General features: G+C 34.1%; 1 protein-coding gene across 1 annotated transcript; it reads left to right on the forward strand.

Annotated features, from left to right (window-relative positions):
- The first annotated feature begins 1,538 nt into the window (after window positions 1–1,538).
- Window positions 1,539–9,127, forward strand: LOC142634677 (uncharacterized). Its single transcript, XM_075808963.1, has 5 exons — window positions 1,539–1,872; window positions 4,861–4,940; window positions 5,418–7,762; window positions 8,194–8,305; window positions 8,393–9,127. Exons 1-5 carry the CDS (start codon window positions 1,539–1,541, stop codon window positions 9,125–9,127), a joined length of 3,606 nt encoding a protein of 1,201 aa, XP_075665078.1.
- The last annotated feature ends 5,020 nt before the right edge of the window (window positions 9,128–14,147 follow it).

The raw sequence follows: 14,147 nt of genomic DNA on the forward strand, positions 1-14,147 counted from the left end.
TTGGTCATTTTTAGATTTTTGGGGTATTTTGATCTTTTTTTGGATTTTGGGGATATTTTGGTCATTTTTTTTGGGTTTCGAGGGTATTTTGGTCATTTTGTAGGTTTCGTGGTTATTTTGGTAATTTTGAGGTCTTGGGGTATTTTGGTCATTTTTGAAGATTTTAGAGTACTTTGGTCATTTACACTTTAGGGGCATTTTGGTAATTGGGTAATTGGATGGGTTGGGGTTTACCTATAATAATTGGGTTGGATTGGATTTTGGTTAAAAGCAATTAGTTAAATGAGTTTTAATGGGCAAATGAATTTTATATGCCCAACCCAATTAAAATATTAAATTATATTTTAATATTGTTGGTCCTCGAGTCTCATCTTACATTTTTTTTATAGCTATTACATTATATTTTACTAATTTTTAGTGAGGAATTATATTTTATTAATTTGAAGTATTAAATTAAAATATATTAAATTAAATTAAATTTTGTTAAATTGAATTATTAAAAAATATTTTTATTAATTAATGTAATTCATTTTATTAATTTGTATTGTTAAATTATATTTTATTAATTTGAAGTATTATATTAAATCTTATTAATTATTAAATTATACTCAATTAATTTGTAGTATTAAAATATATTTACATAATTGGAAGTATTAATTATATTGTTATTCATTAGTAAATTATATTACTGGATTTGACAATTGTAGTATTAAATTTAATTTTAGTAATTTAAGTATTAAATTATATTTTTTAATTATTAAATTATATTTTATTAATTTGAAGTATTAAATATTATTTTATTAATAAAATCCTGAAGAGCTATTAAGGCGGGCTTGATTTTCGCCACAACAAGTTATATTTCCGTCATAATAAACCTTAGCCTACTCTTTGTTTATTGCAGCAGCTTTAAGTTTGCTATAATAGGTCAAAATGTTCTCACAATAAAAATCTGCTGAATTCCCTCTAAAACTCTTTAGTTCCCACCAAAAAACTTGGTAAAAAATTGGGTCTCTTTCTCACTCAAACCAAACCATCTGACTCCCAAACACTCTCTACCTTATTCTCCCTCACTCTCATCACTGTACCCTCGCCAGTTGGACTACTGAACCACCATTGTTCTCTCCGCCGCCGGTCCAACAATCCCCCGATCTAGAGAGGAACAACCTCATTCTCCCTCACTCCCTCCCTCACTCTCCATCACACTCCATCGGCCTTGCCTTCTGCCGTCGACACCACCACCTCCAACAACACAGCCACCGCAGCCATCCTCAGTCTCCTTCCCTACCTCAGCCGCTTGACACACCCTTGACGGTATACCTTCCACTCTTTATTTATTTATCACTTTTTTGTTTTTTTTTTCATAAAATATTTGTCTTGGGTTTTTGGTTTTTGATTTTTGAATGTTTTAGGAATAGGATCGCTCTAGTGTGCTTAGCATTGGATTGGCTCATATTATCAATTATTCATTGTTATTAAAATTGGTGTTATGTCATTCTCAAGTGTTCCCATTTGTTGGATAAGACTTTTCTCATGCCTCTATGAAGGACCTCCTTTTAGATTTATCTGATATAGTACCCGATACTGCTCGTAGATTTTTGAGGGTCTTGGTGTTGAAACCCGAAAATGTGCTTGAAATATTATTGGGTTTTCAATGTGAGAGTGGGAAAGTTGGGATTAAAGCTAGAAAGGTTGAGTCTTTGTGGGAAATTTTCAAGTGGGCTAATGAACAGGATAATAGTTTTAAGCATCTCCCTTGGTTGCGTGAAGTCTTGGCCTTGTTGCTTGTCCATGTGGGGATGCTTAGGGAATCTGAATTTTTGCTTTGTAAAATTGAAAGTCAAGGAATTTCATTGGGTAGTCATGAAATTTTTGGTAATTTGAAAGTTGGGTTTGTTGTTATATTGATAATTAAAAAAGAAAAGGTAAATAAATAATATTGATCAACTAGTTGGGTTTGTTGTGGCTTATTAGATGTCCAGCTTAGGTTCCACCATGTTGGATGTTAGATCCTGTATGTAAGTTTGACATGATTACATGCATATTGTATAGAAATTAAATGATCCATGTTATTTGACTCTCCATTTATACGTGTTAGCATATCTAGTTCCAATGTTATTTTGTAAGTGTCATTTTAATTGTAGGCAGTTATCCTTGACATGATTACTTTCAGGATGCAAATTGTGGTTACGCTCTGCTAATATCTCTCAAAGAGCTTGTTAAGGATGGTTTGTTCATGAAGGAGGAGCTATCTAAACAACTGTGAGGACTTTTAACTTATGACTGCACCAAGACATTAAGCTATGGTTCTTCATTTATGTCTCTCTGTTTTTGGCAGTCAAGTGTCAAGATACTCATGATGACTAGATTTTTAGTTTGTAATATGATGAGTTTCTTCTTTTGGTTGTATTTTTATTTGGAGTAATTGCAATCTGTTCTGTGTTTACTCACGGAAAAAAAAATTGCAATTTCTTCTATTGTTTATATTAGGAAGCACTTCATGATGTTGGAGTTGGACAAAACTTTGGTCTTTTCTCACTATGAAATATGAATATAGTTACTGACATCAATTTCAGCATGATTGTGTTTTTATTATTATTTAAATTGTAACATGATGTTTTATGCATTTAACCTTTTTTTTTTGTGCCCTTTCTTTTCCCCCCTAGTTTTGCATCTCTTAAATTGTATATCTTAAAATACTGTAAGAAACTCACACTAAATGCCCTTTACAACTTCAGAGTTTAGAGTTCAGACAGTTTTGTTTAACCTCTTCGGATTGCAAAATGCAGAACATGTATACATGGACATTAGAAAATAAGTGGAAAGGATTTTAAAGAATTGTAAATATGTAGGAGTAAACATTGGTAAGTGTAGGTGCTAGTAAAAATGAACATGCAAGGCAAGTGAAAGTGCAAGAATAAAAATTTAAGGGCTCATGAAGGCCAAACAGGAAGTGTTAAATTAAATATTTAATCACTTGTCTACTTCACGTAAAAAAACATTGAAGTATTAAATATTTATTAATCAAAAGCTTTTGTCCAAGTGATTAATATTTGTCCAAGCTAATTAAATTTGTCCAAGTGATTAATATTTAATTTAATTAGTTGGATTAATGTTACATGTTAAACAAAAGCTTGTCTACTTCACGTAAAAAAACATTTAATCACTTACCAAGCATTATATAAAGACATGATTGCATGGGGAAGAGGAGAGTGGTAGGCAAAATGAGCATGTATATAAAGACTTTGTTGTCTTAACTTGGTACAATCTAGTGCTTCAAAGGACCACTCTAGATTGGTGGTCTGCACCAATTAGAACCTTATATTATGATTTAATTAGCTGGAAATAGATTCAATTTGTGGTTCATAATGTAGCAGAAAAAAAGTTCTTGCTAAAAATTATGGCCTTGTGGGCATTATTAGAATTGTTTATAAGACCATTGGCTGTTTTGGTATCCCGTGGGACTGAATCTATTGGCTGCAGTACATGCATCTCTTTTAAAAAGGTATTTGTTTTTGTCTTTTTTTTTTTTCTTTTTTGGGGGTTACTTTTTTAGAACTTGGTCCCCTTTGTTCTTGGGTATTTCTAGTACAACCATTAACTTTAATATTTTTATTTTTATTGTCATAATGTTTATTGGGTTCTCTTCACCTAGACTCTTGTAATTAATAGTAGGACACTTCCCCCTATATGTTGATACCCCTATATAGATTTATGTGTAACAGTCTAGGAATTAAATACTTTCCATACATTTGAGTGAACCTTCTTTCTAATAAGCTATTCTCTTACCTCCAGTATCAACTTACATTTTTTTTTTTTCTAGTTATTACATTATATTTTAGTAATTTGTAGCAAGGAATTATATTTTATTAATTTGAACTATGAAATTAAAATATATTAAATTGGTTTGAAGTATTAATTTCAATTAAATTTTGTTAAATTGAATTATGAAAATATATTTCTATTAATTAATACATTTCATTTTATTATTTTGTAGTGTTAAATTATATTTTATTAAATCTTATTAATTATTACACTATTCTCAATTAATTTGTAGTATTAAAATATATTTACATAATTGGAAGTATTAATTATATTGTTATTAATTACTAAATTATATTTTATTGGCAATTGTAGTATTAAATTGCATTTTAGTTTTTCTCAAAAAAAAATTTTGCATTTTAGTAATTTGAATGGATTAAATTCAATATTTATTAATTTGTAGGATTAAATTATAATTTTTTAAATATTATTTTATTGAAAAAATCTGTAAAGAGCTATTAAGGCGGGCTTAATTTTCGCCACAACAAGTTATATTCCCGTCATAATAACTCCAAGCCTACTCTTTCTTTATTGCGGCAGCTTTAAAATTCTGAATGTTGTCACAATAGGTCAAAATGTTGTCACAATAAAAATTCTGAATTCTCTCTAAAACTCTTGAGTTCCCACCAAAACACTTAGTAAAAAAAATTAGATCTTTTTACTCTTTTTACTCCAAATATTTTTCATGATTTCAGTGTTACAAATAGTGATTCATATTTATAATGATCAAGTCAAAAAATAATAATTACAATGAATTAGATTTTCATTAAAAAAAAAATTTTACTATAATGAAGTAGAGGCTTCATGGACAGAACAAATTAAGTATATAGTAAGATTATATTGGGAAATTGAATGTATCATATTAGGGTTTGTTGGGGGCAATATTATAAATTTGGTGTAAACTCTCATTTTCCTTACTTCTTTGTGCTAATATTGACAAACAACGTAAATCTTTGTGCTAATGAAAAAAGATAGAGATTATTTTGGGACTAAGGCTTTGTTGTTGCTTCATGAGATAATTTCTGCCTATATAGGTTGCAGGAGTTGCTGTGATCTTTGAGGTGCAAAGAAGTGCTAGATCAGAAGCCAGAAAGGAGGAAGTACACAAACAAGAAGTTGAGGTGATATGGACAAATATATTTTATGTTAAAAAAATGAAGTTTTTTTTTTCTTGAAAAATGTCAAGATTACAAAAAAGGAAGTTGAATATCGATTTGAAAGAAATATTAAGATACTATGATTAGATTGGAAGAGGGTATATATAATAGTAATTGGGTTAGTAACAAGTAAAGTATGGATTTTGGAAAGTCCCACATTATAGTTAAGTATAGATTTGGATGGGTTTATTTTGGGTCTCGTTATCTAATAGTAACTGGGTTAGTAACAAGTAAATACATGGAGAGAAAAGGTGGAGTATTTTATATTGGGAGTGTTGTTTGTTTTGTGAATATTGTGTTCTTGTTGTTCAATTTGTTGTCAATTCCTCACATTTTGTCTAAGTAAATTCATATAGTATGTTGTGGTGGGTTGTTGATTTGTTTATTTTGTGATTGTTACATTTTTGAAACTCGATGTGCAATGGTGAAATTGTAGTGTAGGTGCACTTCATAATTTGGCACATATCAATGGATAAGAGTTGGATGGACGCTAAAAGAGGTTCTAAAGAATACTTCCATGGGCTTAACTCATTTGTGGAGTTTGCTGCTCGCACAGCATGTCAAGGGAAGATCTCATGTCCTTGTAGGAACTGTAGGCATAGACATATGCTTGATGTAGAGGTCGTGCGTGATCACCTGTACTCATTTGGGATGGTGAAGAATTATAGAACTTGGGTGTTTAATGGGGAATTTGAGTCTACACCGACCACTACTGAAGGTGGAAGTAGTCGTGTGCATGAAACTTTGGATCAATATGGGGATTTCCATGGGATGCTGCATGACTTACACCCCATGCATGATATGGCATCGGCTTCAATGGACGAAGGTCCTAGTGTGCAACAAGGTCCAGATGGTCAATATGTGCAACAACCGGTTGAAGGTCCCAATGATGATGCAAAAAAGTTTTATGACCGAATACAAGATGTGGAGAAACCTTTATACAAAGGGTGTACAAAATTTAGCATATTCTCAGCCATTGTGGTTTTGTACCACTTAAAGACTCTTTGCGGTTGGACTAACAAATCGTTCACTCTGTTGCTTCAAGTCTTGCAAGATTTACTTCCTTCGGATGCTAAGTTGCCAAAAGATTGTTACGAGGCTAAGAAGATAATTACAGATTTGGGTTTGGGTTATGAGAAGATTCATGCTTGTCCTAATGATTGCATGCTTTATTGGAAGGAAAAGAGTAACCTTGATGCTTGCCCACATTGTGAGGAATCAAGATGGAAACCACCCGAGTCGCCTGTAGTTGATAAGACAAAAGCTTCATCAAGCAAGATCAAGAAGAAAGCTGCAAAGGTCCTACATTGGTTCCCTTTAAAGCCAAGATTGCAACGACTCTTTCTATCATCCGAACTAGCCACTAATATGAAATGGCATGCTACTAGTCGAACAAATGACGGGGTGATGAGGCATCCCGCTGATTCTGAAGTTTGGAAAGAATTTGATGATAAGCATGTAGAGTTTGCATCTGACCCCCGCAATGTCCGACTTGGGTTAGCAGCGGATGGGTTCAACCCATATGGAAACATGAGTACCACGCATAGTACATGGCCAGTTGTGTTGGTTCCATACAACCTCCCTCCGTGGATGTGCATGAAAAGGTCTTCCTTGATCTTGTCACTTGTAATTCCTGGTCCAACCTCACCTGTGATTGCTATAGATGTGTACCTACAACCCTTGGTAGAAGAATTAAGAGAGCTGTGGGATGTTGGAGTCGAATCATTTGACGCATCTTCTAATACCAGATTCCAATTGCATGCAGCACTGATGTGGACCATAAATGACTTTCCTGCATACACTGACATTTCCGGTTGGAGTACGAAGGGTTTGCTTGCATGTCCATGTTGCATGAATGATACCGAGTCTCGTTACCTTAAACATGGCCGAAAAGTTTGTTACATGGGACATAGGCGATGGTTGGATAACGATCACGAGTTCCGTGAAGATGATATGAATTTTGATGGGACTAAGGAGTTTAGAGTGGCTCCAGTGACACCATCGGGCTCAGAGATCATGGACCAAACAAAGAAGTTAGTTGGACGTTGTCTTGGGAAGAAGCATCAGGCTCTTTATAACAAAAGAAAGAGGGGGGAGGAAGATCCGTGTGTCTGGAAGAAGAGAAGCATTTTGTTCACCTTGCCCTATTGGGCTGATCATAAGTTACGTCACAATATCGATGTGATGCATACGGAGAAGAATGTTACTGATAATATAATGGCGACGTTGCTAGACTTAAAAGACAAGACAAAGGACACCTACCAAGCACGCCTTGACTTAAAGGCCATGGGTATACGAAGTGAACTTCATCTAGTCCACAAAGGGGTTGATACGGTTGAGATGCCAGCAGCTTGTTATAATATGAGTAAAAGTGAGAAAGACGGCTTCTTACAAGTTTTGAAGGATGTAAGAGTGCCCGATGGGTATGCTTCGAATATCTCACGCCGTGTCCATCTCAAAGAACACAAGATTTCTGGTTTAAAGAGTCATGATGACCACATCTTGATGCAACAACTCCTTCCAATAGCTTTGCGCGGATCGTTGCCGTCACAAGTAACAAGACCTTTGATCAAGTTATCATGTTATTTCCATAAAATTTGTTCGAAAACACTGACTGTGCCGGATCTTGAAAATCTCGAGAAAGATATCGCAGTCACGTTGTGCGAATTGGAGAAGATATTTCCTCCATCATTTTTCACGGTTATGGTACATGTAGTCATGCATTTGGCAAGGGAAGCAAAGCTTGGTGGACCAGTTCATTATCGTTGGATGTATCCTATTGAGAGGTAATCCTAATATTTGGCTTATGATTGATTTGGTATTTTAATGCATGGTACGTTGTTCAATTGGAGAGTTCGGTATTGTGCCTAGGTACCTATCCCGACTTAAGTCTTACGTGCGAAATAAAGTCGCTCCAGAAGGATCTATAGCTCAGGGGTACATAGTTGAAGAGTGCTTAACATTCTGTTCAAGGTACACGCATGGCATGGAAACAATTTTCACACGACCTATCAGAACGGTGGAAAATTCTACTGGTGCGGTGTCTTACTTCACACTAGGTCAAACAAAATTAATTCAAGCTCATCGTTACATTCTTTTCAACTGTGCTGATGTTGGACATTTTTGTGAGTAAGTTATAGTTTATTCAATTAGTTTACGGTCGTACTCTATTACTGGAAATATTGTTTTATTATGACTAACACAAATGCATGCACAGTATGCACAAACATGTGATCGAGGATGAACTAAGAAAGGCCCGTTGTCGGATAACCGATGGTGTCATTCATAGGCACCACATGGAGAAGTTTTGTGGCTGGTTTAGAGATCTTGTAAGTATGAATGCTAGTGCCTTTTTTCATGGTTGTATATGGGAAGTAAAATAACTTACTTATAATATGTACGTATAAATGTGTTAGGTTATGTCCATGAGTGATGCTGACAGGCAGAAACTTAGCGTTTCTCTTAGTACAATTGGTGTATATCCCTATTCTAGAGCCAAGCGGATGAAGCACTATGTCACCAACGGTTTAAAATTTCGAACTAACGATTTAGAGAAGAATAAGAAAACTCAAAACAGTGGAGTAAGTGTCATGACTGACGGTGGCGTTGCTTACTATGGTATTGTAACAGATATTATTGAGTTGAATTATTCGGATAAAATAAGACACGTGCTATTCAAATGTAAATGGGTCGACGTTCATAGTAGCCGGGGGTACAAGATTGATGAGTTAGGGTTTCCACTTGTGAATTTTACCCGCTTGATACATGTGGGGGATGAACTGATGGATGAGCCATATGTATTGGCATCTGAAGCTTCACAAGTGTTTTATGTAGAGGACAAGAGGGACAAGGATTGGTTTGTAGTTGTTAAAACTAAAGCAAGGGATGTGTTTGACGTGGGCAGTGGTCCCTTGTGTGAGGATGATGGTGATACTTATTGCGAAAATGTTCCGTACAATATCATCGGTGACAATGCGGCTTCTGACAACATTGGTTTGGCTCGACCTGATGTCCAAGGAACCACAATTGATGCAATGCTCATTGAGGAGAACGAGAAGCAAGATAGGGACTTTATAGATGATAATGACTTTACTGATGACGAAGTTAGCGATGAGGAGTATAGCGACGACAATGAGTACAACGACGATTAGTAGTGTAACGTAGTAAGACCATCTTTTGAACTAATAGGTTCCTATTTTAACACTTTAGATTAGAATATGCATTTTCATTGTCACCTATACTTTTTTTGGACTTAAGAAAATGGAAACACAATTGATTCCATATGTGTGGCTTGGTAGTGTGCTTGTGAAGTGCTGCATGTTTAAAGCATTTGTTGGAAATTTTATTCATATATATATATATATATATGTATGTATGTATATATATAGACATATGTATATGTAACATTATGTTTTTTTATAACTAACAACCTTGCATTGTTTAGGTACTGCACACAAGAATGGGGAGAAAGCGGCGACTTGAGTTCGTTGAGCCTGGTGAGAGCTCCTCACATGTGGGGTCGAATGACGTACCATCACGCCAACAAGCTCCTCTAGCTGATGATGATAGGCGACATTCCCAGGGGAGTGATGACGAGACACTAGCACCAGGTCAGTGTATTTCTAAATTTGTACTCAATAGCATGATTATGAAATTCCATTCCTATATATTTTTTCTCACATTTGTTTTTTTAATAATTATTTCTATATCTGTTGTAAATATGTTTGTTTGTAATAAATAAAATCCAATTTAAGTAATTTTCTAAGATAATCAAAAGTTTATAAGTTCACTATTAATGTGTTAATAAATATGTTTCTAGGAAAATTATTATAAATTATGACACATGCCTAAACATATAAGCCCATAGAAATCAATATTAACATGCTGATCCAAACATTAAGATAGACAGTTTTTGGAAATTTTGGGTCTTTGTGCAATTTGAGAAACTTTTGGGGTCAAAGTGTTATTTTTGGAGTTTTAGGAGTTAAAATGTAATATTGATAGTTAGTGGGTTGAACTTTGATTTTTTGAAACCCGAAGGGTCAAAGTGGAAGTTTTGTGAGTTTAATGATGGCGGGCCTTCTCATTTTAGTGGGCTGATTTATTTTTTGGATGTGGGTTATAAAGCTTTTAGTTGGGTACAGTTAATGTGTCGATGTGGGCTTTGTTTTAAGGTTTGGACTTTGGAGTGTGGCTAATATTTATGTACTCTTAAGTTTCTCTTCTCTTTCAGCTTTACACGTTTAAGGTCATTACTATTATTAAGCCACATTGTCAAACTGCAAAATCTGGTTGAGAAATGCTTTCGTAGAGGCCTTAAAGAACCATGTATGTATGTCCATCCAATCCTTTATAGGTTAGAAATTGTAAAACTGTATTGAACAAAATCATTATAACAAACCATTATTAAAAACCTTGAACATGTTTTTATTCCTTTTATTATACAATATATTACTACTCTTAGGTTTGGATTATAATTCTTCTTCTTCTTTTTTTTTTCCTGTAAAATGGGGTATTTTTGTTTATTTCTAATGAGTAATGACCCATATGGTTGATTCCCTTTGACTAGGCTACCAAGGTACATTATGCTATATACGCCTAAATGTACTGAAAAAAGTAATTGGCATAAGTAACAATCCCTTTGTGTATGAACCTCATAATATATATTGGTACAATTGTACAAATATATTCATACTCTACAAGAAATTATAGTCCCAATTATTTTCTTGGCCTATTATTTCTCAGAAGCAGGTCCACATGTGATCTTAAGTTCAACCAATGAGTTTGAAGACATTTTTTTTCCTTCTGACTTTTTATGGCACATAATTTATTACTAGTTAGCTTCATCATTAGGGGTATTTGTTAGTATCTCATTGTTTTAAAGTTTAAATTCACACTCCTTCATTCCAATGTTATTAATATTTGCATTTCCAAGTATCCAAATGGCTAGTTTCTTGACATTTCATTATTTTGTGTTTCATTGTAATTTGATGCAACTTGGTGTTTTAATAGATACTGAGGATGTACCAGCAGCAGGAGCGGTCATTATGCCCAATAAACATGGGCCTAATCGATTTGATGATATTTGGAATATGCCACCGGGCAAAAAATTATTCTTGAAAACAAACGGAGCGCGCCAGCCAATCAGGAAGAATGCTGGATCTTTTGCTAGGTGGCTAGGAACATTGGCCAGAAAGCCTGATATGTGCCCAATCAATTACCGGAAATGGCCTTCCATGCCACTACAATACAAGAATCGGTGTTGGGAAGCTGTTCAGGTATTAGGCACAAAGCAATGGAGCCAAGAAATGACCATGAATTTCCTTTAAACATATATCAATTGCTTCAATAGTCATGATTTTCTTCTTCTTTTTTCCTTTTATCTTTTGGTTCAAAATAAAATTCAATTTGTCTAAATAAAATTATATAAAGTTATGCAAACTACAATAATAGGTTCTATAGCTTAGCTTGCTGAGTTAGAATAAAATATTTTGTGGATTTCAAATTTCTCTATCTTAAGTGCTACTTGTGGTGATTATGTCATTTACCTTGTATAAATTTTTCATAATCATCTCTTACACTTTCTTTCTCATGGAGATCATTACATAATAAAATATATCAGCGAAAAGTGGATCAAAATCATAGTGAAATGTTTTTTGAGAGGAGTGTGCATCTCTGATTCCCCTGTAATTAGTTTGGATTTAAGATTTTCTGTTTTAATTGGTTCATCTTGTCTATACTCTAACCTATGTAAAGTTAATCTTTCAATTTTCTATATTGTGGATTGATCATGCATTGTCTCTGCTTCCTTGAGTTAGCACCTTAAACCTGGATTGTATTTTTACCACACAATTTTAAAAGTGCTTTTGTGCCTTGAAGTGACCTTTCTTGTCTTAGGTTGCTCTAGAAATATTATCTAGCCCCCATTGTTCTTCTAGTGTATATTTATATTCGTCTTATGTAGGTTACTTATGCCCCTAAAATACTACCTCATAAGTCATAATTCATTCTCCTATGGATTCAATTAATCCATAAATTTTATTTTATTTATGGATAAAATGTTATAAAGAGTTTTAAAGTATCTTCCCTGACAGTTTCAACTTCTTATAAATTATGAAGTAACACAACATTTTGGTATCAAAATCTCTCTCTTTCAAATTCTTCACTCTTTATTACTTGTTTAAAGCTTTATGCTAGTTTGCTAAAATGTTAAAAATGTGACCTCCTAAGGAGTTAATTCAACTTTACACATGGTAGGCACGATACATAATTCCTACAAACTGCATCCCACATGGCGACCAAAGGAAATGGGCACTCTCACGGATTGGGAAGTTGTGGAGGGGCCACAAATCAGAGTTGAAGAAGAAGCACTACAAGCAGGGCACAACTAAGGAAGAATTACTTCAGCTATCACTGCCAGAGGTTGATGACACTCAATTTCATGACTTGGTGGAGTACTGGTTCTCTGACAATTTTAAGGTAGTAATAGTTACAGTAGTATAGATGTTTTGCTTTTATAGGTTCCATGCTCAAGAGTATTATATATTAGCTTGTTATTGTAATTGGTAGTGACTTCATTGAAATGTTTGTAGGAGTTGTCAAAAGATAACAAACTGCGGCGTGAAAAGCAAACAGAGCTACATACACTGGGATCGAGAAGCATGGCCCAGACGGCAGATAGCATGGTAAGAACAATATTTTGTAGCATTAATAACATGCTTAAAATAACAAAGCTTATATCATTTTGCACTGTAAAGTAGGAATAAATGTGATTCGACACCATCGAATCGACACCTTCGCTTTAATATGCTGAATGCACTGACCATGTTGTAGGCAACAGAGAAAGGCAAACAACTAGAGAGAGGTGAGATGTATGTAGTGGCGTATTCTCACCGTGATGGTACTGCTGTGAATGCCACTGCGGAAGCGAACATTGTAAGTTTGTAACAAATTATACTTCTAAATTTAAATTTATTGTATTTTGAGTTGGAAAGAAGTTCTTTGATTAACGTCACATGGTAGGGACTTTAATTAAAGAGGGAGACTGGTTTCTCATTGCCCAACCATGTCCTTGATTAGGTTGTTGGGATTATTAGATTATATTAGATTAGGGTCGTCCAATGTTAGGAAACTTTTGTTTATATAATTTTTTTTTTTTTTTTTTTTTTTTTTTTTTTTTTTTTTTTTTTTTTTTTTTGTAGTTAATCCAACCTACATCTGATATTAATTAAAATAAGAATAAAGACATGTCCTTTTAGGACCTATGAGTTTGACCATATTTTGCCCCAACAAACTAAAATTGCTGTAAACAACACACTTACAAATATTTGTAGAAAGCTGAAATATGGCATAGAAAATTGGGAACTGCCCATATGGTACCCTTTGAATTTTTCATCCAATTTATGGCTGGGAAACCAGAAATTTTTTCATATTTTCCAACTGCCCACACATATAGCTCATATTTTTCATCCAATCTATCTACTTGTAAAGTTTGAAGTTGAGTTCACATGGAGGTTCAAGAGTTCAACCAGTTTCCATTCTTTTAATTAATGTATTTTACAATAAATTACAGCTAAAGGTATTGTTAACTAATCCTCACTAGCATTGTCTTGTCTTGGAAGAAAAATGTCATTCTCTAAAAACAAAACCACTACTATTTCTAATTATCAAAAAAAGACCCACTGCTATTTCTAAGAAACTAGTAACTAATCATATTCACTACTACCCTAGTAAACCAAGAACTAGAGCACTCGATCTCAGATGTGACACACTCAATTTGAAAGGCTATGACAAGCTCTTCTTACAATGAGCTCTAGTGAACTCTCCAATTATACATAAATTTTTAACACTAATAGGTACACAGTTCATACCATTTCATATAAAGATTTTTTTGACCAAATCTCACAGAAAAAGCTCATCATGCCAGTCAAAATTGTAATGCCTCTTTGATAATAACTCCAACACAACATCTATATATATAAAAGCATATTACTCATGTTGGCATGTGTATTATTGCCCTCGTTGCTAATATGTTGTCTTGTTTATTTGTGAGTACTAGGAAAAGATGAAACAACTTATGGCAACGGGGTCACAGTTGCAAGGAAATGACATTGAGGCTGGCATACTTTGGCAGCCCAATGATGCATTCGGACAGGTTATCGGTGCAGAGAG

Source organism: Castanea sativa, chromosome 5 (genome assembly GCF_040712315.1).
Source record: "Castanea sativa cultivar Marrone di Chiusa Pesio chromosome 5, ASM4071231v1".
Taxonomy (NCBI): domain Eukaryota; kingdom Viridiplantae; phylum Streptophyta; class Magnoliopsida; order Fagales; family Fagaceae; genus Castanea; species Castanea sativa.

Bases quoted from the DNA above. Each gene is read 5' to 3' on its own strand.
- LOC142634677 (XM_075808963.1), top strand. From the start codon at position 1,539: ATGAAGGACCTCCTTTTAGATTTATCTGATATAGTACCCGATACTGCT. The intron at 7,763-8,193 runs GTAATCCTAATA...ATGCATGCACAG, and splicing joins TGGATGTATCCTATTGAGAG to TATGCACAAACATGTGATCG. The intron at 8,306-8,392 runs GTAAGTATGAAT...TAAATGTGTTAG, and splicing joins GTGGCTGGTTTAGAGATCTT to GTTATGTCCATGAGTGATGC.